The sequence below is a fragment of the Condylura cristata genome, unplaced genomic scaffold (genome assembly GCF_000260355.1).
Source record: "Condylura cristata isolate star-nosed mole 26May11 unplaced genomic scaffold, ConCri1.0 scaffold00011, whole genome shotgun sequence".
Taxonomy (NCBI): Eukaryota; Metazoa; Chordata; class Mammalia; order Eulipotyphla; family Talpidae; genus Condylura; species Condylura cristata.
Genome location: NW_004567112.1, coordinates 38,729,787 through 38,757,487, shown reverse-complemented (window position 1 = coordinate 38,757,487; position 27,701 = coordinate 38,729,787). Strand labels below are relative to the sequence as shown.

The 27,701-nt window shown below is 43.5% G+C and overlaps 1 protein-coding gene across 1 annotated transcript; it reads left to right on the top strand.

Moving 5' to 3' along the window:
* Positions 1 to 253: 253 nt before the first annotated feature.
* On the top strand, positions 254 to 23,830 carry EIF4EBP2 (eukaryotic translation initiation factor 4E binding protein 2). Its single transcript, XM_004680807.2, has 3 exons — positions 254 to 690; positions 17,352 to 17,537; positions 18,762 to 23,830. The coding sequence occupies exons 1-3, from the start codon at positions 546 to 548 to the stop codon at positions 18,791 to 18,793; spliced, it is 363 nt and encodes a 120-aa protein (XP_004680864.1). The 5' UTR covers positions 254 to 545; the 3' UTR covers positions 18,794 to 23,830.
* Positions 23,831 to 27,701: the final 3,871 nt, after the last annotated feature.

Below are 27,701 nucleotides of genomic sequence, written 5' to 3'. Positions count from 1 at the left end.
AGTAAAGTAGTGTTAACGGACAATTTCTTTCTTTCTTTTCTTTAAATCAAGTAAGTTTTCCAGTCTGTCCTCCGCTGGACTCAGGAACACTAAGCACAAACACCGGTCGGCCAGCGCCAGAGACTTTTAAGTCCCTTACAGCTCAGGCCCCGCCCCTCTCCACTTAGGCCCCGCCCCTACCTCGCCTCCGCCCCCATGGCGACGTCACCTCCGGCGGCCCCGCTTCCCCGAACTCCCTCTGGCTCCCGCCCTCGCGCGCTTCCGGTCGTCGTCGTCGCCGCTGCTGCCGCTGCTGCTGCTGCTGAGGCTGCTGGCGGAGGCCGGAGGATCGGGCGGCGGCGGCGGCGGCGGCTGAGAGGGCGGCGGCGGGAGCGGAGCGGGACGAGGGAGCGAGAGGAAGCGAGCGAGGAGCGAGCGGAGCGCCCAGCCCCGCCCGCCCTTCCTCCCGCCTGAGGAGCCAGAGCAGCCCGGGCCCCCAGCTGCCGCGGCCGCCGCCGCCCGCCTGCCCGCCCGCCGGACAAAGCCGAGAACCCGCGCCCAGAGCCATGTCCTCGTCCGCCGGCAGCGGCCACCAGCCCAGCCAGAGCCGCGCCATCCCCACCCGCACCGTGCCCATCAGCGACGCCGCGCAGCTACCTCATGACTATTGCACCACGCCCGGGGGGACGCTGTTCTCCACCACGCCGGGAGGTGAGCGCTGGCCGCCCCGCCGCGCCCGGGACTCCGCGCGGCCCTCACCCTCGGAGCCTGCAGCCGGCTTCCGAGCGCGCCGGCCCCCGCGCTGTCCCCTGCCTCCCGCCGCGGTCCTTTAACTCAGGGCGTGTCCACGCTGGCCCGCTCCGGCGACCCCACTACCCCAACCTGCCCAGCTCGGTGAGACTTTCTCGGGAAGCTTAACTTCGCCTTCTCGCTTGCCCATAACTCGATTCAGCGCGCGCCCACGCGGGCGGCGTGGCTCTACCGTCGCGCGGAAAGAGAAAGCCCTTGTTCCCGCTTCGTGGCAGGCTTAAGCCTTCGACTGTTTTCTCCCCACCCTCGCCTCCTGGGCGAATCCGTCTGTACTTGGCTTGCACTCGCCCGGTATTTCCTCTGCCTCTTGCAGAGGGTGCGTTTTTGCACGCGAATACTTGGTGTTGGAGTCGTCTCCCGGGCCTTCTTAGAAAGGAAGTTGAGCGTAATTCGCTCCTGGGACCCCGCGATGACTTGTTTTGCTGCTTTTAGAACACCAGGAGGAGGCTGGAATGCGGAGTTTGGAAGCCTCGCCCTGCGTTATCCTGCTTTGACAGCATTGTTTACTGTGCTGGACGGGGCCCCAACGGGAGGAGGGGAGTCCCCAGACTGAAGGGGAGAGTGATAACATAATAGTCTAATGGTCAAAGGGGGGGTTGGAGGGGGCGGTCAAGCGATGACAACCTTAAGAACAGAGTTTTGGCTGCGACCCCTTGAAGGGAGTTGAGATGGGCATCGTCAAGGAGCGCAGCTTGGTGGGATTGCTTGATTCTGGGGAGGTGCCTTATAGGGAGAGGCAGGGCGGAGGGAAGCTAGTGGGGATTGCTTTTCGAAATACAGTTAAGAGCTGTTTACGAGAAGAACACTGGGGTAGAGGTGAAGCTTGTTGAATTGGTTACTGGAAAAGCTCAAAGGTTGTCTGCCCCTAATTGGGCAGTTCTCCAGAGGGAAGGCTGGAGAATGATCTTTTTTTTTTTAATATTATTTATTTATGCATACAAGAACTGGAGTATAGGCCAGAGTTCTTGGGGGGTGGGGAGTGGTGAGAGGATTCACCAGAGACAGAGTGGGGAGCAGAACAGGCAGACTGCCGAAGTACACTGCTGAGGAGAGCAGGGGCCTGTCAAGAGAGCTGTCTGCTGCGCCATGTGGGTGCCTTTCCTGGGCGGGCATCAAACTGGTGCTGCAGTGACTGCGGCTAGCTTTATAGTGCTGTGCTTTAACCCATTGCACCGCCAGGGAGGGCCCTGGAGAATAATCTTGTGGGACCTTTGTTAAAAGGGGATGGTGCTTCATTTTTAACATTTAAGATTTTTGTCACCTTTTGTCATGGGGTGCACTCTCAAAGCCCCAGAAGGTTGAGACTTTGCTGACAGCCCCTACCTATGGTCTACAAGATTGCTGGCCTTCTTTCCTATGGGCTGTGCTCACCAGTTATCCTATAACCAATTGGGTGCAGTTAGGCCTGGGCGATACTTGAGTTGGTTGCACAATAGCAGGACCTGAAGGGTTACAAGACCTTGCCAACAAGGAATAAAACTCTAGGAGAACACTACAGAGGAATCCAGCCAGGCTACTCTAGGGGAGGAATGGCTGCCTTGGAAGATTGGAAAGTAACCCAGTGAGAAGTTAATATTTACAGGCAACTAGCTTAAGGAATTTTTAACTTTGCAGAACAGTGACTTTTCTTGTGAGATAGCTTTACCTCACTGGAGAAATAACCTTCCTAGGCTGATCTGTTCAAGGTCAGTCCCTGAGTGTGCTGAGATCTTGTTTTTTAATTCTGAAAGATTTTCACAGACCAGAACCTGCTCCACTATAGAGCTGTCTTGAACTTGAATTGGTAATTGTAAGAAATGGATGTTGTTTTTCAAGACAAGGCATATATAACTGCAGAATTATTGATGGTATTGGTTAGTAAATGTTTGTGCGTTCATTAGTTTAGAACATATGTCATGGTAGCAACTGCACTCCACTATAATTTTATCTGGGGAAGGAACTAAACTTATGCCTATATATTTAACCGTAAAGACCCTGAGGAATGAGCCACAGAGGAACTTCCTTTTGGCATATTTCAAATAGCCAGGCTACCATGCTTTTTTAAACATTGCTTTAAAGATAGAAGCCTGTCTCATATTCTGGGTTAGTTCCTAAAATGCTTGGAAAGATTCTGCCAGAAATACTGATTTAATTACCGGTCCTCCCAACATTCCCAGTCACTGCTTTGTCAGTTATCACTGTAGATAGTTCTATACATACAACCTTTTTGTTTCCGATTTAAATAATTGTCATTTTAGCAGGCCAAATATAGTAAACCTGTAGTTATTGGTAGACTACATTGTAATCTTTTCATTTTTAACAGGGAGACTTATATAATGTGTTTACAAGATATATAACATTGTTGCAATTGAATTGAGTTTATATTGCAGTTATTTAGTGCTATTTAGGTGTTAGTGCTGATTTATTTATTCTTGCTTCCGAAGTTTTTCACCCTCTAATGACTTCTTCATCTGTCTTGCATTCCCTTCGCTTCCACTTGTAATTTTATTTCTTCAAACCAAGGTAACAGGGTTGCTATTGGGTGCCTCAGCCATCTGAGTTAATGTGATTAGGGGTCTGGAGTGACTCTTGAGGGCCCAGTGCAATGTTTTGCACAAAAGGAATCACATACAAAAGTAGGAAACTATCTTAAAATCTTGATGGGTTGGGGTAGATAAGCTTCTTAGTTGGTAAACAAAAAACTTTGTATAGGGTCAGTTGATAACTCATGTATTTCAGACTTGAAAACACTTAGAAAAATGATAGTAGGTTTCTATGGCAAATCTCTATTTAGTGGGAAGAGATGGGAGTAACATTTCCTTTCTCAAACTCTGGAAACCTACTGGACACGTTTAGAGCGTTTCTGATAACAGTTCATATGCCTAATGCGCTAAGTGATCATACTGTGTAGGGACATTCACACCATAGTCAACTTACCATTGTTCACCTTCCTTCAGAGTACTCTGTTTATTAGGGATGAGAGAATATAGTTTTATCCTTGAAACATTTTTCAAAATTGTCACCTTGTGATTTGGGAAATGAGAGGAAATGAATACATACTTGACATAACCTCTTAGATTCCTTGTATACATACTTTTCTTATTCAGGAAGAGGAAAGTTTTTGTGGAGTAAATTCAAATAAAAAATTAAAGTGAAAAAAAAATATTAAAGTGCACTTGTATTTTATTATGTTTTACCTCCCTGTTGAAAGAGTGGGGATATTTGGTTCTTCATTGAGAAGTTACATCTGACTTCAATGGAAGATAAATTTACTGCAGTTGGTGCCACTTATAACATTCTGGTTAGCATGGGAGACTTAACGTTTTCATTTTATAAATGAAAGGAAGTGTGACCCAAAGAAATTAAGTAATTTGCTAGTATGGTGTGGCTAGTTATTAATGCCAGTGGGGAGCCTCAAATTTAGTGTCCTGGTACATGTTCTAGTTTTCCCTCCACTACCTTAAAATGATTATTTCACTGAGAAGTTTTTTGTTTACCAACTAAGAAGGGAGGCTTGTGAACTCTTAAGAGACTTTTCTATGTCTGAAATGCTGGCTCATGTGACTTGTTCTACCTTTATTTTTAAATTCTGAACTTCTGGGAGAGTTGCGTTCCAAGGAATCAGCAGAAACAACCTCATTTTCTCTCTCTCTCTTTTTTTTCTTTTTTGTCTTCCTGCACAACATCCTTATCTGCTTTAGGAAAGCATGCTGTTGCCATAACAAGAGCACCAGAGGGGAACTTAATGATGATGGTCTGAAATCTTGTTCATGCTCTGCTCTTTCTGTAGGCCTGTTCTGCTCGAGATTACTGTGATTAGTTCACAGAATTACCTGAAGGCCATTGGGAGGGTTTAGAAATACAGAAAGGAAGAAAGGAAATATTTCCTGTATTTAGAAATACAGCACGAAGAAAGGAAAATAATCTGCTTGGAGTGAACTATAATAAATCAAGAGTATTTCAGAAGAGCTCTCATTTTTAATCTGATGCCTTTTTTGGGAGAAATGAATTGAGAGCTTTGTGTATAGATATGGGAAGGAAGGTCATTTTCTGACTCAGAAAATTTCTAATTCAGTGACCTTAGACTGAGTTTAGTCTAGGCCAACAAATGTACTTATTTGGCTCTTTAGCTTCAGTTATTAACCAAAGGACTTAGTTATTACATGTAAGACATGGCATGAAAAACATGCAAGATACTCAGTCACTTTGCATTTACTTACCTCAGAGTAATATGAATCCGTAAGAGACTCAGCTCTAGTCTCATGTTTATCAGCCTAAGTATATATGAAACAACATGTACTTCAGTTTTTAAGTTGAAAACTTATTTTCCCTCCTTTCTGATGAGGGACTGAACTGAGTCTTGGAAAGGCTGCTTTTTCCATCTCCCAGCTGTGTAGCAGTCCATTGTGTGCAGTGGAACGCTTCTTTTTGCCTGAAGCCTTGTGCAGTCTTAAGGACAGAAGATAGAGTTCTCCCTTCAGCTCTCCCCAGGCCTGTGTTAGAATAGAAAGGGAAAAAAGTGAAGACTCTGTAAATTGGTACTGTAAGAGTTTTTCCTCTTAAGACTTTTTGAGGACTGAAGTCTAAAAGACAGTTGTGTAGTAGAGGTCTTGCATTGCTTGGAGACATTGTAGACTTGATTACTTGCTTGTGTGTCTGAGGGTGTATAAGATTTGCAGGATAGATTCATGTTAATGTGGGAAAAGATGGTTCATGTGGTTGGAGAAGAGAACCTGAACTGGAAAACAGTGCACTGGTGAACAACAGCGCTTTCCCTTGGCTGTGAAGTTTTTAGATGAGCAAATTAATGTTAGTTACAATTGAACAAAAGAGAGTTAAAACTTGGTAGATTATTCCATTTGTTTATCATAGAATTTTGTTTCATGAAGGGCCATTGAAACCTGTGTGTCCTTAACACCCAGCAGCCATCCATCCAATGTTTGGGGCCAGTTTTTCAAGGACCCATGCACCTGGCTCTTAGTCCCATCTTGAATCCAAAAGCTGAGGAGTCTCAATTTTTACATCTAATTAAATAGTCTTTCTTGACCTCTAGGACAGAGGTCCTAACAAGCAAGCATAAATTAATGAGAAAATGCAATCCAGTTGTAGATTCCTGACATTTTTTATGTACAAGATCATGCATGTGTGAATATAGTTTTCCTTCTCTGGGTGCTTTTTATTCCTCCCTCCCTCCCACCCTTCTTCCTTGAGCAGAAGTGGCAAGATAGTGAGGCAGACATCCTTATCTAGTTCTCAGTGTCATGGGACAACCAGACATCTGGTTGGGGACATCTTTCCTGAGTAAGATGGTAACTCTGGGTTTTCATAGATGACCTTTATCCTGGTTAGAAAGTTTCCTTTTATTCTTAGTCTGTTGCTAGTTTATATCATGAAAGGGCATTGGACTTTGTCACCTGCATTTTGGAAGGTGGGGGGGTATATTGAGATGTTTGTGTAATTTTGGTTCTTTGACCTGTTGGTATGACTTATGACGCTGATTTTTGGATGTTCAACCAGTCTCCAATTTCTGGGTAATCCCACTTGTAATGGTAAATATGTTGGTGAATTTGGTTTGCCTAATATTTGGGAAATTTTGCATCTTTATTCATAAGGGAAAGAAACCTTTTTTTTTTTAATGTTTTATTATCAAAATAGTACTTTGCTCATTCTGTACAGGGTAACCCTGATATGAAATGGGTTGCCCGACTGTGGGTCCTTATCCACACACTTGAAAGGGCTTACCATAAGATTTAACTTCAGGCACCAAAAAAAAAGTTAATAAAGGGTTTATTTTAAAAAGAAGGGGAACTGAAGAAATGAATAACTTAGGAAGAAAGAGAGGGCAGTAAGTTGGTGAATGTGTCCTACCAGTTCCACTGAGCTGGAACCCTAATAACAAGAAGCTAAGAGGTCCCTCCTGCCTCCCCAACCCCACCCCATTCCCCAGGCCAACATGTTTGGTTGTATACTAAACCTGGCTGCTTAACTCCAGGAGTCATCCCTTCGGTGACATTATGGGACTTGTAGTTCTTGGTGTCTTGGATCTCGTTCGTCTGGAATCTGGTGTCTTGGGTCTCTTTGGTCTGGAGTCTAGATGGAGTCCATAAAACATGTGTTTGTAGAGTTCATTCAAGGCATTCTTTCCCCCCCCCCCCAACAATTCAGTGTTTATTTTTAAGAAATGGCCATTATAGCAGACCTAGAGCACCTCATTTACTGGTGATTGGACCATTGTTCTTTAGGCTCTAACAGGTACCTCCCAGGAAGTATGAGAAACTCCTCATTCTTCATTTTTAAATGTCTTAAGTAGTCACATAGACCTCTAGGAGTCTCATCCCCAGAGATTGTTTATGTTGGAGTTGGGCTGTTTTTACATTAAAATGAAACTACTTTCTTGACTGAAAAGCTCATGTAACCATTAAGAACAAGAAGCAGGTTAAAAAGTGATTTAGGGGGCCCTCCCTGGTGGTGCAGCCCGTTAAAGCAAGCACTAAGAAGCTAAAGCCACTTCAGCATGAGTTCGATTCCCCACCCCGGAGGTGACCCACATGGCGCAGCAGACCTCTCCTGACCTGCCTGCTGCTCCCCTCAGCAGTATACTTCATCACTCAGCCTGTTCCCCACTCTGTCTGTGGTGAATCCTCTCACTGCCCCTGCCCCTCTGGCCTGTACCCCAGTTCTGTGTGCATAAATAAATAAATCTTAAAAAAAAAAAAGTGATTTAGAATGGTGATCTCCAGTAGACTTTACATCTTGGAAACTGTGGATAAAATCCAAACTCCTCAGAGTAAGTAAAGCAGAAGATATTGGTAGATACGCATTGTCTTTATTTAAAAAACATTATTTAGGGCCCTCATTGGTGGCTCAGCAGGTGAAAGCAAAGCACTAAGAAGCTGGCCACAGCCACTTTGGCACAAGTTTGATACCCAGCCAGGGAGGTGACCACATGGGATGGCAGACCACTCCTGTTTCACCTGCTGCTCCCCTCAGCAAGTGTTCTTTATAAATCTGATTGTTCTGCTCCCCACTCTGTCTGCCTCTGGTGAATCCTTACTCCAGCCCCTGCACCTCTGGTCTGTACCCCTGTATTTATTTATGCCTGTATACATACATAAATAAATCTTTTTAAAAAATTATTTAAATATGTTCAGGAATCTGAAAAAAAAATCTATTTAATCTTAATACTGCTCCAAACATACACAAATGAAAAAAAAAAAACAACAGTTCAGTCAGAATGCAGAATTGCACATTAAAAAAATAAATTGAAATCTTTTTCAGTCATTGAAATACCCAAGAGGAGTAAATTGGGGGTGGGGGGAGCAAATAGTTGGAATGAAAGCTAGGTTTGGAGCCTGAGTGGTTTCCCCATAGCAGTGGCAGTGCTTTCATTAATTATTAGCATTATGGAGAGGCTGAACCACAATTGTGGAATCTAATCCAAGAGTGGACCCAGGATACTGTCAGCTACTTAGCAGATCCAGCTTGATCCAGCAACCTGGAAGATTTTGCATTTTTGGGGAATCAGAGCTCAGGCTTTCTTGGTAGAGAAAATGTATTTCAAGATGAATATTCAAACCCAAACAGAAGTGAAAATATTTGAAGTGCTTTATTTTGACTCATATCTTATGGAGCTATAAAGGCTAGATAAAATTAAAGTCAGTTAGCACTTACTTGTGGTTCAGATATTGGACCTGAAACAGATCATCTCTTTCAAACTCATTTTGCAGCTGAGACTCAAGAGAACCACATTGGCTTAGAGAACCCAGCTTATTTCTGTTGGTCTCATGTGTACTAGTTTCTTCAGACAGGTTTCTGCCGGGTGCTGAGACCACTCCTAACACTGAATGAGAAGGTGTCTTCTGAAGGGGAAGGTGGTCATCACCAACTTGCCCTTCAGCCTGTGTTATATATGTCAGCCTTTTGTTATGTATATCAGCCTTTTGTTATAGCAATCTACTGAAAGTGACTGGACCTGGGAGCCTTCCTTTGACATTAATAGCTTGGAAATGTTAACTCTTTGTTATTTAGGCTTCAAGTTAATCGTAGGACAGTAGGATTAGCTTCTCACAAACCTGTATGTCTTCGCTTTGCCAAGTCTTCCCTTTGTAATTTATAAGGTTCTGAGCTCCAGTTACACTTGTATTGATGTAAAAATTGTCCTCTGTTTTAGGCATTTGGTATTTGTACATGGTAAATGTGGGTTAGCCACCATCATCCTCCCTGAAGGCAGGATTAGGCAGCTTTTAGTTTCCTCTGCTTATGTGGCATAGCTATTGAGGAACCTACCTTTTCATCCACAGCTCCCTGAAAAACAGATGTTTAAAAAACTGAAGTTTATTCACAAATGGCTTGCCTCACTATAGGTGCACTTAAAAGGGACTTATAAGAATCAGTTGTAGGCGCACACAAAAAGATCAATAGAGGGTTTTTTTTTTTTAACATAAAAGGGGAAATGAAGAAATAAATAACTCATGGAGAAAGCGAGAGATAAATTAGTGAATGCATCCTGTCGGTTCTGCTGAGCTGGAACCCAGCAGCAACCTGGAACCCCTGTAACATGCTGAAAGCTGGCTAAAAGCCATGAGAACACCCTTTCTATCCACCACCCCCCACCACAGCCCCCAGCCCACATGTCTGGTTACATACCAAACCTGATGGCTTGACTCCACTCTCAGTTCCCAGCAGTTTTCCCTATGGTGGTGAGGACATTATGGGAGTTGTAGTTCTTGGTGTCTTGGATCTTTTTTGGTCTGGGGTGGGGTCTATGAAACCTGTTTGGGGAGTTCATTCAGGACATCTTTCCCCCCCAACATTTTGTTCTTCCTAAACTGAACCTTCATATACATTAACTAATCAGTTATTCTCCATTTATTCACCTGTTCTTCTCCCCCCCCCCCAGACAGCCTACTTTCTGTGTCTGTGAATTTTATTCCTGTAAAATTTATTCATAAGTGGATTATATGTTACTTGTCCTTTTGTGACTGACTTTGACTCAAGATAATGTCAAGATTGATGAAATCACCTTTTTATTTTGCTTTTGCTAACGTTTGATTTTATTATTTGTGCAAATCATTTAGTATTAGGCTAACAACAGAAAGTAGTATTTTTCATGGCCTATCCTTTCTCATCTCTAATTCCATCCCTCAGAGAAGGCATTTCAAACTCTTCTAGCTATTTCTTCTATAATTACTCCTGGGTTTTTAAATATGCTTTACTGCTTCTCAGTTAGATATTAACAGTTTCTAGTTGTGGAAGAGGAGGATTTACAAATCCTCACCCTGTACCTCCCACCCTCCTATTTTAAGTTTTTAACCCATTTTGGTTAAAGTTAATGTAATTTTTATAAATATTAAACATAGGCATAGTTTGCACTGTTGGTTTCCAATCCAGTGATCACTTCCTCCTCTTCCACGTTGCTTCTGACTTTATTTATTTAAGCATCAGTGTGCCAAGCTCCTAGGTGTATTTTTGACTGTTTTCAGCCAGTCATAGCTTCCCCGGTCCTGGTCTCGTGGGCATCTGAACCAGTCCTCATCAAATGAGAGGTAGGGAGAAGTCTGCTAAGGGTTTTTCTGGGAAAAATTTTTCTTTTCAATGGAGAAAGTCCCCTGAAGAAGTGCTGTTTGACTCCACACTTTCCCTTTCCACTTGGGACAACTGTTGCATGAGGGTATAAGTTAATCTTAGCTTTCTTGGGGGGACTTATTACCAGTTTATTCCAGCTATACAATTTGAGCAAGTTTTTTTAATACTTTTTCTGAGCTGTTTGCATGAGTGGATATGTATTTCTAATTCTAGACACAGCCTTCACTAAAAAGAATTTTATGATTGCCCTGTAAAAGTGTAGTAACTAATACTCTGTCAGTTAACCATGCTACTGTGGTCTTTTCTCTATGTGGCTTATTTCAAGTTGTATGATTTCTTAGGTGCATGTAGCTTAATACATGGATTAATTATTATTTAAAATGCACTAGTTAGTCTTGCAAGAAGTGCTTAGGCTGCGTGACCTTGTTTTGTAACCACCCTAGCAAACATAGTTTGAGGCCTAATTTAATGTCCTCGATCACTGGTTTTTAGATCAAAAATGGCTTGTTTACCTCCTCCCTATTTTCCATCAAAGGGACTCAGTTTTACTTTCATGTTTTCCTAATAACATCAGCATCTAGAAAATGTTGTGTTTCAAGTACTTGATTTATCCAACTTCTGGATTTATCAAATATCTGGTCACCAAAGGATGAAGAAAAATTACAAATATCTAATGTTAACCTGGATCTAAAGGCTCCTATTTGTCCTGAAGTCCAAACATGAAAACCACATAGTATGTGCACATGGGGGAAAAAATTGAAAAAGAAAGAGTGCAAAGTACATAAAATGTAAAGTACCAGTAGATAACCTTCCTTAACCAACCAGCAACAGATAACCAATTGCTTTTTGGTTACCACTATTCTATAAATAGAATAGTGTACACAGTGATTTCTTGATTTTTGAACATAAAATGCCATTGATTCCCTGTTATAAAAGAGGAGGAATCTAGGGCACTCTCAATACTTGCTACCTCTAATTTCCCCTGTGCTCTCCATTTACCAATCTCTGTAAATTGGAATGAGGGAAGCTATTATCAACAATTAAATGTTAAAAGTGCTTAGGAGGGCCCTCCCTGGTGGCGCAGCAGGTTAAAGCACAGCACAAAGAAGCTTAAGCCACTTCTGCATGAGTTCGATCCTGCCTGCCCTGACCACATGGCATGGCAGACCTCTCCTGACCCACCTGCTGCTCCCCTCAGCAGTGTACTTCGTAGATCTGCCTGATTTGCATCCCACTCTTATCTCTGGTGAATCCTCTCACCCTCCGCATCTCTGGCCTGTACCCCAGTTTTGTACAAATAAATAAATTTTGAAAAAAAAGTGCTTAGGAAATAAAGAAAATGTACTATATGTGTACTCACATAAACACAGTGGAGTAATAATTGAGCTATGAAAAAAATGAAATTTTACCATTCACCACATGAGTTGACTTTGAGAGTATTAATCTAAGTGAAGTAAGATACAGAGGACAGATACAGAGGACAGATACTTAATGATCTCAGTTAGAACAGATTGGTGACGGCAAAATGGGTGAGGGGTGGGGGCTCAGCCAACAAGGAGTTCTTGGATACTACAGGGTGTTGGAGAATTCAACTCAATTCTGACATTAGCTACCCAAAGATAACAGCAGATTTTACACCTTACAGGCTCAAGCTCCAGAGATTGCCCTCCACTTCAGGCACTGTTGCAAGCCCAGGCTACTTGTCTGTGCTTCTGATCGACTGGGTAGAAATAACCATGATCCCCTTCGCAGATAAAATTATAGTTTGGACATGGCTTAGAGAACTTAAGAGATACATTTACTTATTTGATCACAGACTTACTACGAAAGATAAAATCAGAGGAGCAGCCAGATGGAAGAGATTTGTAAAACTAGGAGTGGAGGGTAGGGCATGGAGCTTCCATGCCCTCACCCAGTGTGCCATTCTTCCCAGGCTCCAAATGTCCACCAACCTGGAAGCTCCTTGAACTTCCACCTCTTGGGTTGGAGGCCTCATTATTCAGGCATGGTAGATTAAATCATGGCTGGCTATTGATGACTGACTTAGTCTCCAACCCTTCTTCAGAGGTTGAGGGGCTGGGGGAGACTGGAAATTCCAGCCCTCCAATCACTTGGTTAGTTCTCCTTATAACTTGCTCCCATTCTTAGACATTTCCAAAAGCTGTTACTGAATTGTTTACATAACAAAAGATACATTTATTACTCTTGACAGTTAGGAAATTTCAAGGCTTTTGCATCTGTGAACCAGGAACTGTGGTTGCAGACCAATTATACATATGAGAAATACACATTTGGTCATCTAAATGATCAGATAGATATTTTCTTATAAGTCAGTGTCATATTTGTATGTGTAGCTCGTATCATACATGCATGTTTATAGCATTTAAAGGGGAAATAACATCAAGCAGCTTATTGGTGAAAGATGATAAAACATACATGATAGAATGTTATTAGCAATAAAAAGAAATGAAGTACTAATAGATGCTGAACATACATAAACTTTGCAAACATGTATGTGAAAGAAACAATCACAAAAGATCAATATATTATGATTCCATTCATATAAACTATCCAGAATCTCTCTATCTATAAAGATAGAAAACAGATCAGTGGTTGCTATAGAGAGGTTAGAGGGGAGGACTGCTAGACATCCAAGTGATTTCTGGGAGAGCAAGGAGGTGTTGAAGATACTCTAAATTTGATTGTGGTGATTGTAGTATATTCTCTGAATATACTAAAAACTACTGAATGATACACTTTGAATTATGTATTTCCGAAAGCTGTAAGGAGTGTATTTTATCACCTCTGCAGTCATATCTGTTCTTCGGAGTTTTTCTTACACATCACATATTTAGGTAGAATCGACAGATTTCACAATACAGCTCTTTGATGCATATGTTTTGCTAATATATAATTCATTAACAGCTTGGCTTTATCCTGGGATTTTTTTTACCACCACCTTATCCCCAAAGTTTACAAGCTGGGTGTACTGCAGAAGTGAGAATAATATTTGTTCCAACTTGGAAGTGTTAGTAAGAACATCTCACAGTGAAACATCACTGCTCTGAAACTACCCTTGAACTAAAGCTGGGCTGACAGGATAAATGTGCTAAGTCCATCCACTAAACCTCTTGTTCATTGCAGAGCTATTTGGCCCTTCTCAAGCTATTTGCTCTCATTTTATCTAGCATTCTAATAAGCAGGTTGCTGGTTTCCAAACCCTGTAACAGACTAGAATCATCAGGCATACAGACTGTGTGTAAAGGGACAGAACTGTGGCACACATCCCTTCCCAATTGATATGTTGAAACCCTAATTCCCAATGTGATGATAATGGAGATGGAGGCATGGGTGACACTTAGGTTTAGATGAGGTCATAAGTGTGGGACCTCATAATGGGATTAGTGTCCTGTAAGATAAAACACCAAAAAGCTTCCTCCATTACCTACTCCCATGGAAGGACATGGTGAGAGGTTCCTCTCTCCACACCCTGAGGAAAGCTTTCTGGCACCTTGATATTGAACTTCTTCAGAACAGTGAGAAGGTAGCTTTCTGTTTACACCCACCCAGTCTCTGGCATTTGTTATGGCATCCTGGGTTGACTAAGACACAGAAAAAAGGCAGCAGTTAGACTAACAGTGAGGGAGAAGTAGACAAATCACAAATCACGCAAGCAAAATGTTGGCAGTTAAAGAGTATCATAAGTCCTAAGATTTCCTAAATCACAACATGGTATAATAAATTATTCTCATAATAAGTGATCATCAAAAAAGGGTTGATTAAAAAATTTCAATTCTGGGCCCTCCCTGGTGGCGCAGCGGGTTAGAGCACTGCACTGAGAAACTAAGGCCACTTCCGCATGGGTTCGATCCCCGCCTGCCCCGGAGGTGACCACATGGCGTGGCAGACCTCTCCTGACCCGCCCGCTGCTCCCCTCAGCTGTGTGCCTCCTCAGTCTGCCTGTTCTGCTTCCCGCTCTGTCTCTGGTGGATCCTCTCACCCTCCGCATCTCTGGCCTGTACCCCAGTTCTGTATGAATAAATAAATAAATCTTTAAAAAAAAATTTCAATTCTGTATTAGAAAATTTAAATATCCAAATTAGTCATTGTTTGAAAGTTGAATCAGATTTTGTTATCCAAAATGACTCATTTCTCATAATTTCCAGACACCTTTTTGCGTTATTATAGCTCTGTGCTTCAAAATAAGAGGGTAAAGATAAATTTCTGTTTCCTTCTCCTAAAATTATATTTGAGATAGGATATAAGACTTGGGTCTTTAAATCAGGAATAAAAGTAATCCCTAAATTTTTCAAGTGTCTTAAAGGGTTGGAGGCAGGCATATAGAGCTATTTTGTCAAGGTTAAGATCATGGTGCCTAAACTTCCTAGCAGTAAAAATAGGAAACCAATTCTAGCCCACTCTCAGGGCTAAAAGATTATTTTGTGAATATTTTTCATCTTTGTGTATTTCATATAGCTAATAGCTGAAAGAAACACCACTTAACAGTGATTAGAGTTGTTAACCTGGTTTCTGCTATACTCTTCCTTGAGAGATTATCATCTCTACCAGCTTCTTTTATTAGTACTAGTTTGTAACACCCTGTTTACTATTCTGAATGAATTTCTTAGATTATATAACCTCTATCTAGTCATATACTTGGGGGAAAAACCCATGTCTGTTATGTAAGAAGGAATCTAAAGATGAGATAACTTCAAAAAAGGTAAATACTCAGACATTGCCAGTCGACCTGACCAAAACTCGCTTGTCTATTTGTATAGCGATCCCTCAGGGAGCAGTAATAGAGCCAGGGTCAGTTCCTCCCTCCACCCCTTAAGTGGTGCTTAGGGAGAATATTTAGTGGCCCCTTGTATAATACATCTGCTGTTTACCCTGTTGTTTATATACTAAGTAGCTGTTGTCTTTCTCCTTTCACTTCGGACAACTCACTCCCATTTTTGTAGGTTGTAGGCTGACTAGAATAGAATGAGGACTGGCCTGGGAGTCCACAGGTCTTGTGCTGACTTTGCCTCTGGTTAGCCCTGACTGAGTAAGTCCCTTGTCTGGGCCTTGGCATCAACCATTAAAGTGCTCTCTCTAACCTCTTTTCATTCTTTCCTATTACTTTGATATTTTTTCAAATCAAATAGAAATAGGATTTCCATTCTCAAATAACTTACTTGGACTTCAGGAATTTGGGTTCTTCACTGAACAGAATGATCTGGGGAACTTTAAAAAATAAGGATTTCTGAGTTTTAATCCCAAGGATTCTGATTCATTTATTTTTTTTTTTTAACAAGCATCCAAGTTCTAATGTAGAATCACAATACTGCCTATAGATAGGTCCAAGAAAGGGCACCATATGCTTCAAAAAAAAAAAGAATAGTTCTTTATTTATACATACTAGAACTGGGGTGTAGGCCAGAGGTGGGAGGGTTCACTAGAGACAGAGTGGGGAACAGAACAGGCAGATCTACTGAAATACACTGCTGAGGAAAGCAGCGGGTGAGGCAGGAAAAGTCTGCTGGGACATACGTGGGTCAGCTCGCTGGCTGGGGATGAACGAAACTCAGGCCATAGCAGTAGTTAACACTGAGACTTAACCCCTATGCTACCATGGAGGCCTCTTGAGTCTTATTTTTCATCTAACCAAAAGAAAACTCTTACTAGCATTTGTGTAGGCATACATTGACCACTACAGATATTAATCCCCCTTATCCCAGCTGTGTGAATTAATGTTAGTATTATGTCTTTAGCTTAAATGGCTATCTCTTTCCTTCTTTGGGAAGACTGAGGAGTTTCCATTCCTCTTGGAGTAAGTGCCTTGCTTTTTTCCATTTTCTTTCTCACATTTCAAATAGACAACTTCCTGGGATATTGCTAGTGCATATTGCTTGATGAAATCCACTTGAACCAGAATCTCCTTATTACAGTAGCGCAGGGCTATTCTTTTCGCTTGAGAACCTAAAAACATGTAGATTTTATTATTTAAATTGGGTAACTTTATACAATTTTATTTTCATGTGACATTGCCTTTAACTTGGCTAAAACCTTAAGACACAGTTTTCTTCTGGGTTTAAACCTAGTGTGAACAAGATACTTCTACATGAGTCCCTCCATTTGTTCCTAAGGCAGGGATGGCACCTGTGCTGGGCTGGGCTGCCAGGCCCCCTCCACCCTCTCCTCCTTCAGCTGATGGCACTAAATAGTCCTTACATTCTTTCTTGGTGAACAGTTTCGGAGCAGCAGAGCCCCAGGCATCTGCACTAAGCCGGCAGCAGATGCATCTGCAGATTGTCGCTTAAGTTTATGTCTCATTTATGTTTAGTACTTTGAGAAGATTGTGATAGAAGAAACAGACAGCAGCAGATTTTCTTAACCTTTTATCAGGTAAAGTGTACTCAGAACTACTGTCATAAAACACTGGCACATTTTATTGGTAAGCATTTGCTTCTTTGGTAAGCTTTTAAACTAAAGCTCTCGCTGTCTTTTTTTTCCCCCCATGTTTATTCAACTTTACAACTTTTTGTGAAGGTGTATGTTATGTTAGGGCCTACGTCAGATACACATTTATACTTATAGCTCTGTGTGTGTATAGCCATGGCTGATATATATATTATGATTTTATATCTGTTTATCTATCTATAGCTATGGCTTAGGGAATTAATAGACTTTAGAACAGAGGAAACAGAGTCTTGATTAATGATGTGTATTGACCGAGATAGGGGAAGCATGTTTAAAAAAATAAGATTTTGTAACGGAGGTGAATTTGCACCTGAGTCATGAAGGAAGAATGAGCAGGCATTTCTCCAGCAGATGAGGAGGAAAATCATTCCAGGTGGCAGAGAAACCTGGTTCCAGGCCAGGGCAGGTAGAATTTTGCTTGAATTGTAAAAGGGTTGGAACTAAATGAGATTTAGTTATATGAGGTATAGTACTGGGCAGTATTATATGTTGAGAGCCCCTTATTGTCTCAAATTCTTTTTAACCATGTTTTACAGGAACCAGAATCATTTATGATAGAAAGTTTCTGTTGGATCGTCGCAATTCTCCCATGGCTCAGACCCCACCCTGCCATCTGCCCAATATCCCAGGAGTCACCAGCCCTGGCACCTTAATCGAAGACTCCAAAGTAGAAGTGAACAATTTGAACAACTTGAACAATCATGACAGGAAACATGCAGTTGGTAAGAGAAGGATGGTGTTGGGGACCACACAGGAGATCTTGAGTTTGAAATCAGTCTGCTGTAGTTGAAGAAATGCTGGCGTTTCAGTTATAACTGGTGTTCAATTATATGCCTCTAAGATTCCCACCACTCCCTGACCAGGTGAAATGTTCTAGAAACTCCAGGTTCTAAATCATATGCATATCTAATCTAGTGAGTTTGGGGAAGAATACAGAACTAGGGAGTGTATACCCCAAAGATGATTCCTTGTACCTGGGATTTATCAGACTAGAGTGACACACCACAATAGAATTTGATAGCCCCTGTTACCATCACCCTCAGGAAATAGACCAGAGAATGCCTGGTCTGGGGTGAAGCTGTATGGTTTTTTCCCTCCTAGGACTCTACCTGTAATATTTCAGTGAACACCCCACTCTCCCACGTGCACACACATACTTTTAGTAATGAGTCCTCTGTGTCTAGAAGCAGAGAGGGAGGTAGAAATGGCCAGCTCCTTAAGTATACGTTGGTCTGTGCGCCAAGGCCCTGAGCCAGCACTCTGCCTCCTCAAGACCCAAATGGGTTTTTTTTTTTTTTTTTAAAGATTTATTTATTTATTCATACAGAACTGGGGTACAGGCCAGAGGCTCAGGGGCGGTGAGAGGCTTCACCAGAGACAGAGTGGGGAGCAGAACAGGCAGATCGACGAAGTACACTGCTGAGGGGAGCAGCGGGCGGGCCAGGAGAGGTCTGGCCCGCCATGTGGTCTCCTCCGGGGCAGGCAGCAGGCGGGAATCGAACTCATGCGGAAGTGGCTTCAGATTCTCAGTGCTGCGCTTTAACCTGCTACGCCACCAGGGAGGGCCCCAAATGGGTTTTTAATGGACACAGTGTCAGCTCAGAACTAGGCCAAAGTTCAGAACCTCCAGAAGAGTGCTGCCGTGCTGCTGGTAAGGGAACCCCAGGAGCTCTTAACTTGATTAGCCTGGGGGCACTGGGACACTAGGAACAAAAAACATTTTCACTTGTGTCTTTTCCCTGAATGCTTGTCCCCGTGGATAATTTCACTACCATTCTACCAGATTAAAAAGATGAGCCGAAACAAAGCAGGATAATTGTTTTAGAGCAATATGGAATGGGACAGTGTGTTCTTTTTTGATGCTCATACAGAGGAAGTGATAGTTCTTAAGTGGTTTTGCTTTTCCTTTTTTTTGCTAAATTTTTCCATTTCTTCATTCTACCTAGGGGATGATGCTCAGTTTGAGATGGACATCTGACTGTCCTGCCAGGATCAGAAGAAAAACAGCAACACCGATACTGCGTGTACCTGATTTGCCAACAGGATCAACAACGAAAAGACGGAAGAAGCAGCACCAGCAGTCCCCATCGCATCTCCGCCTCCTCCTTTTCCTCCCGGCGCCAAACGTGAAGATGAGCTTCATCTGACCATTTCCTGTCCCCTTCCCAGTTAGGTAGCTTGAAAGCCCTTGTCATATTTCTGTAAAACCAAGCAGCCCACAGAAGAAAACAGTTAAGCTTCGGCTTCTCTGGTCTTTTCTATATGAGAAATCTCCCCTCCCCTCAAACTGTCTTTCAATCCCAAATCAAATAGCAACTGACCAGCTGTCTGGTTGGGCGGTCTGGGGAAGTGAGACAGAGATTTGGTGGGTTCAGCTTTATTTTTGTTCTTACTCTGTCTCCCCTTCCTGTCTCCCACCCATGGATCAGTGCTGCCAGAGTGAGTTTGGGTCTTCAAAACTATGAGAGGGTAAACATTTACCTTGAGATCTTTGTCCTCTGGGACAGAGCACAGTTTGTGCAGCTCCAGTAGCATTACCCTATGACACTGTTTTGAGGTTTGCTTCCTCTGGGAAGAATGTCTTCTGTCTTTGGTATTACATACAATTCATCTTCCCATTCTTTTTCTTAGCACATTTGTACGAAATTTTTTAACTCTACATTGGAAGGGAGTTCTCCCATTCCTTCCACTTGCATCTGGTTGCTTAAGGTCCTCTTGGATGCTCTATCCAGGTGATTAATCTGCTCCCACAGAAGGTCCATTCCAGGTGGTGGAAGCGCTCTGGACATGGCCTGATCACATAGTATTCTGCCAGGTGGCACCCGAGAGAGACCGCAGTAAGCCCTTGGAGTGCCCGTTCTTCAGTAGTCAGTTTCCACCCCAAGGAGCATTGTGATATTTGTTGTCTCGGAGTGCAGTGTGTTATATTTTAAGTTTAAAGTTGACTTTCAGAATGTTCCTGGAAAAGAACTGAATTTTTTCCCTTTGTGGACCTGCTTTGTTTGACTGCTGAAATAGATAAGCATCGGTTTAAAAATGTGTTCCTCCTAGTTTTTTTGCCTTACCTGTCATATTCTGAATTTTCCCTTTCTTCCCTCCCGCTCTCTCCTTCCTTTTTCTCTTTCAGGCCATTTTTCAAATAGACATCAGAAATACCTCAATTGTTGGTATCTGATATCTGTCACTTATATGAGGAGTGACCTTTTATTTTTAAGATGACTACAACCTATTTTTAGATATGTTTTCAGTACAACTTTGAACAGCAACTTTTTAAATTACACACCTTCCAGTGTTAGGAAGGTGACAGGTGTCCGCCAGTGATTCTGCTGTTCCGTGTCACCATCCTTTGTCTCCCCCAGCCTTTTATGAGCGCTTTCCTTCTTCCTCTAGCTTTGGGTGTGCATGTTTGGTGTTTGTACTGTGTGGTTTATAAATCTGGACCATTCTGCTTGGCTGTGGGTTGTTCATGAAAGCCTCGTTCTTTTCCGTCACCCTTTGCTTTTCATTCCCCTCCTCCCCACCCTGCTGTCCCGTGACTGTTGATTGAATGGCACAATAAATCCCAGAGAGTGACTCCCTTCAAGAAAGACTGATGCCTCTGTCCCCTCACAGAAGACAAGTAAAGTAGCACTGGCGTCCCGGGAATTTGATTGGATTTGGTGTCCTGAACCCCTTTTGGAGATCAGTTCCCGGTGAGCGTAATGGGCCAATTGACTCAGAAAGAAAACTGTTTTTCTTTCAACTATGAAAAGACCCTGTTTGTAGATACGTTTTAGAGGAGAGGAAGGATGTGTGAGGAACTTTGTTATGTCTTTTTTGCAACAAAATGTGAATAGTTCAGAGTGAAACCTTTTGTGACGGTTGATGTCTCTCAGGAATACGCTGCATCACCAACTTGGTGATACCTTCAGTCTCAAATTGATGATCAGGATGGTATTTTTTTGTTTGTTTGTCTAATGTATCCCTGTTCTGGTTTTAATTAAACTTCAAGTTTCATTTTACATACTCTTGGAAAACTTAAGTTGCACTGTAATTTATATTTGAGGTTTGTCAGGCCCTCTTTGCCCACTGGCGAGCTTGAATCTTTGGAAATGGAGCATTTTCTTCTTCATACCCTGACCCTGACATCCTCTGGAACCTGAGCCCAACTATAGGTAGTAGGCCTGTCTGCCAGCCCAAGAGCATCCTGTCCCCTCTTGATCTTTAATGCTGCACATGAAAACATGGCTTTCTCACTGAACAATGGGGAGTGAACTTAAAACATGGCAACTTGAGTGGTTTCAAGATTCCATTTCCCCCCTTTGTCATCTTGGGGAATCTGCATGCCACCCCAATCAAAGGCCATCTTTTAGTACATCTTAGTGTCCACTGTTTCCTACAATGACTGCCTGATCTCACAGCCTTTTCTGCAAGGACTTCTCTGAGCAAGCCTCACTGCTTTGTGCACTTCTTTCCTGGAAGCCACTGCTACCTTAACCTCCCCTAATCAGCATTAAATAACTGCAAGGCAGCAGGTCAGCTTCCAGCACATGACACCTTTGTGCTGTGCTTCACAGAAAGTTTTTTGGGTTAGCCAGCATTGGTAGTTGGTTTGCTTCTGGGTATTTGGAAGGCTCACAGATGCTCTAAATAAATGTTAATCCTAGTTTTTTCCTTGGGAAGGAAATACCCTTAGGGTACCATTTAAGTGAGATGACTTTTAAGATCTTGACATTCATTTCTACTTTGCTTTGGATGAGGAAACCATGGCTTCCCTGAGCTGAGTGATCCCAGTGAGAGGCAAGAAGGAATACCTGTGCAGTGCCTTTTATCAGCCTCAGAAAGCACTGACCTTCATTCACTTTTACTTTTTCTTAGAAGCAAACCATGAAGCCCAGCATATGTCCAAGAAGGGCATTACATCCTACCCGCTGAGTGAGCGGTATCAAGGAATTCGTGGCTATGTCTACCACACCATAGAGAGGAGGAAACCAGGTTGACAGTGATAGGTCTGAACCAGATGATAGACTTCCAGAGATAAGTTGCTATCAAAAACAGGTCTCCAAGTCATGCCTGACCAAACTGACAGAATGCAGACTTTCTCTTTTCCCAGAGTTTGCTGGTTTGGAAAAGTGTTGAGAAACGGCAATTTCCAGAGAAATATGATATCCGCATACCTCCTGACTACCAGCAGCCCAAAGATGTTTCTCTGCAATCTTGGTGTCTCTAAGCCTTGATTACATTGCCACTTATTTGCTATCTTCCTTAGCCAGAATTAACAAAGAAAGGAAATTGGGTCCTTTTTAGCAGAACCACTAAAACTGACTTACTGGAGTCAGAGTTGTCAAGCAAAGGGAGCAAATGTGAATTAGATGTTAGGTTTTTGGAGTGAAGAAAAGTTGTAACAGCTAAAATTCCAGGTACAATAGATGATAACACCAGGAAGCCAGGCCCCCAGCAGAGCTGGTGCTTGGTGTGCTCTGTGACACCAGCCGAGAGACGGGGGCTCACCCAAGAAGCCACTTCTTGATCTCTGATTGTCCCTTGAAACCTAGCGTGCCAGTTGCCTGCATACCCATCTCAGGCCTCCTGCTGGAATTTTTTCTTGAAGAGAACCAATCCTGTCGTTGCCTTGGAGCAAAACATAGATGAGGCTCGTAAGTGCAGCACATGCTTAGAGAATGTCTGCTTTGTGTTCCTGGCACACACATCTCACCAAGCTCTTAAATTTCGGACACCTTAAGGATACATGTCCTTGTTCAGTCGTGCTCTGCCTGTCTAGCGCCTTCTCGCGTGCAGCCCTGCTTGTTTGGGAGAACACTGGACTAAGCAGCAATGCTGCTGGGCAGCTGTAAGAGGCCCTTCCAGAAGTCAAAACTTATCTTTAAAACACCTTCAAATTTTGTTGTTCCTTCTAATTCTGGGTAGAATAAAAATAAATGGTCTTGTTACTCTTTGCTGTTTGGGTTACTAGTTCTTTGGAAGACATTACCTTCCTACTTCAAATGTTTCCACTAGGTGCCACCTACTAAGCGTGTGGGTGTCATTCCCAGAGCCCATCAAGTGGCAACTGAGTGCCTGCTTGGATTCAAGGCGGCTGGTGTAAGGGGCTCATTTTCTTGGCAGCAATGTCCCAAAGACCAAATCTTTCTCCCCATCTTTGATATTTGATGGGGATTTGAGTTTCTTGACTGAAGCCATGCCTTTTGTCTATGCCCTTTAGAGAGGAGGCCCCATTACTTCTGTCTGGCCCAGAACTTTTCCTTGGCTTCTGTTTGGACAGTATGTGTACAGTAGTTATTTACTGATATGCGAAACCCAGTCGCCCTCCCGTGACCTTTGGGAGAGGGTAGTACATGCTAAAGAAGCAGTGTTTCTTGGGAGGGCTGTTTCTGTCTAGACTTTGAGGGGGTGTAGAGACTCTGCCTCCCCCAATAAAAGATGAAATCAGACCTTGAGGTATTTAGGCCCCAATTCTTTGGAATGCTTATCCCTGGTGAGCATTTGCTGTTCTAATGGTAACTTTCCAGCTTGGCGTAGGAGTTTCCCTTAGGCTAGCTCACAAATTTCTTATTGGAGGATGATTACTGATACATACTCACGATGCAAACATCCATTATCACCTTTTTTACCCTCTGGAATTTAAATTTCAATCTCTGGGCTGGTCCTGGAAGTTCATACCTTTTGGCAAAGCTTAGATTTAGAGTCTTTTGAGTCCCTGGTCTGTGGTTTCTCTGCTTAACCTCTGGCTGCAGCCTGGCCAAACATACTGTATGGTGGGTGCCCAATGGAAAACTCCCAAGATGAAACACATTTCCCAGGGTATTTAAACTCGCTCTGCCACCTGTCTGAGTGGGAGGCTGGTAGATATGCTGCAATGCTTGATAATCATTTGGCCACTGAAATTTCCAAAGGGAGCTCTTGCCAGTGCTTAAAACCAAAATTCCTGGATACTTCAAACTTAGAGAATCCGTGATTCTAGCACAGACTATCCATTCTTGCTCCAGTGTATCCCCTTCCTCTCCATCTTAATCTTAAAAAAATGCAAACAAAACCCGGAGCCAAGGCCAAGGGTAATGTTTACTTGAAACCTGGAGAGTCGGGGAGGCACGCCGAGAGACCGGCTAGTCACGTGGGTGAGCTGTCCTGCTCCAGGTGTCTGTATCCAAATCCTGAGTACTGTGAGCCAGTGCCTTTCCTTCACCTGAAGATGGAGCCCATCTTTCCACCTGGGTGAGGAGACCCTCTGCTTTAAGGGTATTCCTTAAAGAAGGTGTCTTGGAGAGCCCAGAGGACACATGTTCAGGTGTCCATTTTAAGCATCTGTAAAGTATTTTATATGTATATTTAAAAAATGCCCTCGTCTTAGTGCCACCAAAACGGTTCCATCCATTTTCGATGGAAAAGTGGGGACTACCAGTGCTTTCCTTGGTCTTCCCTTCCTCTCCCTTAGTGTGGTTCCCCTCTCAGCTGTTCGGCTGCTTCTCTGTCGTGGACGGGTAGCAGAGGGCACCGTGCAGCCCTGTGTGATTCCTTGACCGTGTGTGTGTGTGTGTGTGTGTGTGTGTGTGATTGTCCTTCCATACCAGCAGGTCTTTGGAAATTAGGGAAAAATTAAATTCTCACCAATGGTTGCTGTTGCAGTTAAATCAATAAAGATCTTGAATATCAACTTGGTGTTTTGCTTGACTTCTGTAAACTTTCAGGGGAAATCCTATTGATTTCACATTTTGGGATCTTGGCTGGGTGAGTGAACCAGGCAAAGGCCCTTGGCTGCTTTGACTAACACTTAGGGAGCACATGACCCTGTGCACCGAGGAGCAGAGTTCTTTGCATCTGGGAGGTAAATAGGAATCTACCAGGCCCAAGAAGCCTCTAGATACTGGGCTCCAGGCAGCCTAACTGCACTGTTAGCTTTTTCTGAAGAGTACCACTGTGGCTCCATGGGAGCACTTGTCAGAAATGCTCATATCTGACTCTGAAATGAGGCATTCTGCCTGCACAGCATGTTTCCTTACTAGTAGTCTAGAGTTGCCTCTTCGTGCAGAGAAGGAGAATGCTGTCCATTCACGTTTCATATATTAGCTCCACAGACTAAAACTGGACTGGAGATGGTTTCCCATCAAGACAGCGTAGAGATTTAGGGACAAGCCCTAGAGTAAAAGAGGTTTGAAGTTCAGCTGTGCTTGCCAGCTCTGTGACTGCCAACACGTTCTGAATCTCCAGGCCTCAGTTTCCTTCTCTAGAGTGTTACAATCTCCAGAGTTGATTGTGAGGCTTAGGTGAGGTCGTGGAGAGCACTCAGGTGTCTGCTACATGAAGAGTTAGTAAGTGGCCTACAGCCCCGTTGGTGTGGCACGGCGTCCCTTCAGTGGGGTCCCTGAGCATGCAGATTGGGGGTGCAGCAGGCTGGCCTACTTGCTATTGATGTGTGCAGCCCCAGACGCAAGTAGGATATTTACTCAAGGCGACAGGATAGGTAAGACTAGAGCCAGGGCAGACTGAAGACGAAGATAGCCCTGGTGCTTTCAGGTGCCGCCACTGCCTTTTGCCTGTGATCCTGTTTGTGCTTTTATCTTGCACTGTCTTTCTTTTTGCTCACCACTACTTGCTGCCAGGCCTACCCACATGCCCAGCAGAGCACAGTAATGTGCTGTTTTCTCACTCAGCTACTACTGATGACGCTGCTAGAGGAGCAGTGTAGACCTTTGCCTTGAACGCGAGGTAAAATAACACTAGTCTGTGAAAGCCCCTTTCTGGCTCCAGATTAGGGCAGGACTCAGTTCTCAGCAGTGTTTCTTCCAACTTAGAAAACCAGGGTCAGAGCATGGAGCTCTTGCTAGGCTTAGCCCCCCACACCTCTGGCCAGGCAGGATGCACTGCTGCCATCACCTGGAAGCTTTCGGGAGGGGGGGAGGGGCAGGCAGAATACCACTGCAATATCGGTGAGGTCTGATATGAGTACAACTGGGAACACACTCCCACAAGCTATAGCCACAAATAACTTGACCTTTCACTTTCCTGGCCTAAGCCATAGCAGAACAGTTGGGCACCTACTCAGCAACGATGTTTGAAAGCCCTGGGATGGGATTTTTCACTCCTAAGAACTTCAGTTTGGTAATAGAATTGGGATTCAATTGTATGGTTCCAAAAACAAATCCAATGCTCTTGAGCAAAACCTGGCTTCTGGAGCCAGAGCTCTGCTCACTCCTGACTGGGCTGTCCACTAGACTCAATTCTCAGAGAAGAGGATGGGACTAAAGCTGACCTCGCAAGAACTCAATTCTCTTTTCTAAGTGTCAGTTGCAAGAGCCTGTTGTGACTCTGAATCCTGGCTAAAGCAGATCTACTTCCACTCCAGGAAATGAGCAGCTCTGTTGCTGAATCAGGGCAATTGAGATCTGTCAAGCCCAGACCTGACTCTGGCCTACCCAAACCCTGCCTGGACCAGGATCACTACCTTGACTCAACCAAGTTACTGTTGAATCACGTCTCAGCAGAGGTTCCCACATGATTAGAATCATTTTCCTAAGATGAGCACAAGTCAGCAGGTTTCCTGGGAAGAAGGGTAGGGGAGATATTCATTGTGGACTTACATTGCCAACAAATGGCCTCTTTGCCCTGCCTAACAAACAAAAAAGTAGCTCCTGCTTTGACATTAAACAAATTCAGTTGCCTTTTGGGTGTGTTCAGTCAGAAGACTTGTGTTATTTTGGGAGCTAGAACTTCCTATAAGAAGGATTCTTTTTGTTGTGCTGGACTGTGGAGACTGACATTAAACCCACCTCAGAATCCTGAGCAACAGAAGAGCTGATAACGGTGAAAGAGGCCTGGTAGAGCTTGGGCTAGCAGGCTGAATGAGTTTGAAACAGAGATAGGGATAAGGCCCAGGGCCAGCCTATGGTTTAAAGCTCATAGTTCTGGGGCTCCCTTGTGGTGCAAGAGGTTAAGTCTCAGCACTATGAAGCTATCAGCAGCCTCTGCAGCACAAATATGATTCCAAGCCAGGGAGGTAACCCACATGGCGCAGCAGATGACTTCTGTTTACCCCGCTGCTCCCCTCAACAGTGTATTTCAGACCATCTGCCTGTTCTGCTCCTCACTCCGGTGAATCCTCTTAACCCCTGCACCTCTGGCCTCACTCCTGCTTTTGTATGCATAAATAGATCTTTAAATAAGTAAAGCCCATGGTTCTTTTGGATCTGCCAGTGGTCATTTGCATATACCTGCTTGCATATTACAGGAGGAGGTTGAGCAGTGAATTATCTGAGCTCACACAGAGTAGCTTCTCAGTGGCTAAAAAGTCTTCAAACAGGGCAGGGCCCTCCCCCTGGAGACAGGAAGCTCAGGGGCCTCATTAACAGCACAGAGTGAAACTGAGGTGAACTGTCAGCAACTTTAATAGGCTCGATCATGTCTGCCCAAGCAGACTGACTCGGGAATGTCTGAGGGCTCCAGTTCTGTGGACCAATGTGGTCACTTCTCTTGGACGAGTTCCTGCTTCTTCCTTCAGAGGCACCAGCTGGCCTAGGAGGACTGTACAATGGCTTTATTGTTTGTGCAACTCATTAGCAGAGTCCCACTCCAGGGACTCTCTAGACAAGGCCAACAGATTGTCACTGGCCAGCCAAAAAGATGGGGGGGGCGGTCCCCGAAGCCAGCCTGTGGCAACAAGAGCCAACAGACTGCTTTTAATTTAACATAGTAATTTAATATTTAGAAGAGAGGGACTGAAGACTAACTTCAAGAATACATAAACATATGAACATATGTTGTCCCTACTCAAAATTAAATGCACATAACCTCCAACCTCTGCAGACAATCTCTGGGAATTCAGGTAAAGAGACTCTTGCACTCATAATTTTACCCTGCTGTCTGTTCAGTGAAGAAAAAACCCAGCATGCCTG

Bases quoted from the DNA above. Each gene is read 5' to 3' on its own strand.
- EIF4EBP2 (XM_004680807.2), top strand. From the start codon at position 546: ATGTCCTCGTCCGCCGGCAGCGGCCACCAGCCCAGCCAGAGCCGCGCC. The intron at 691-17,351 runs GTGAGCGCTGGC...CATGTTTTACAG, and splicing joins GTTCTCCACCACGCCGGGAG to GAACCAGAATCATTTATGAT. The intron at 17,538-18,761 runs GTAAGAGAAGGA...CATTCTACCTAG, and splicing joins TGACAGGAAACATGCAGTTG to GGGATGATGCTCAGTTTGAG.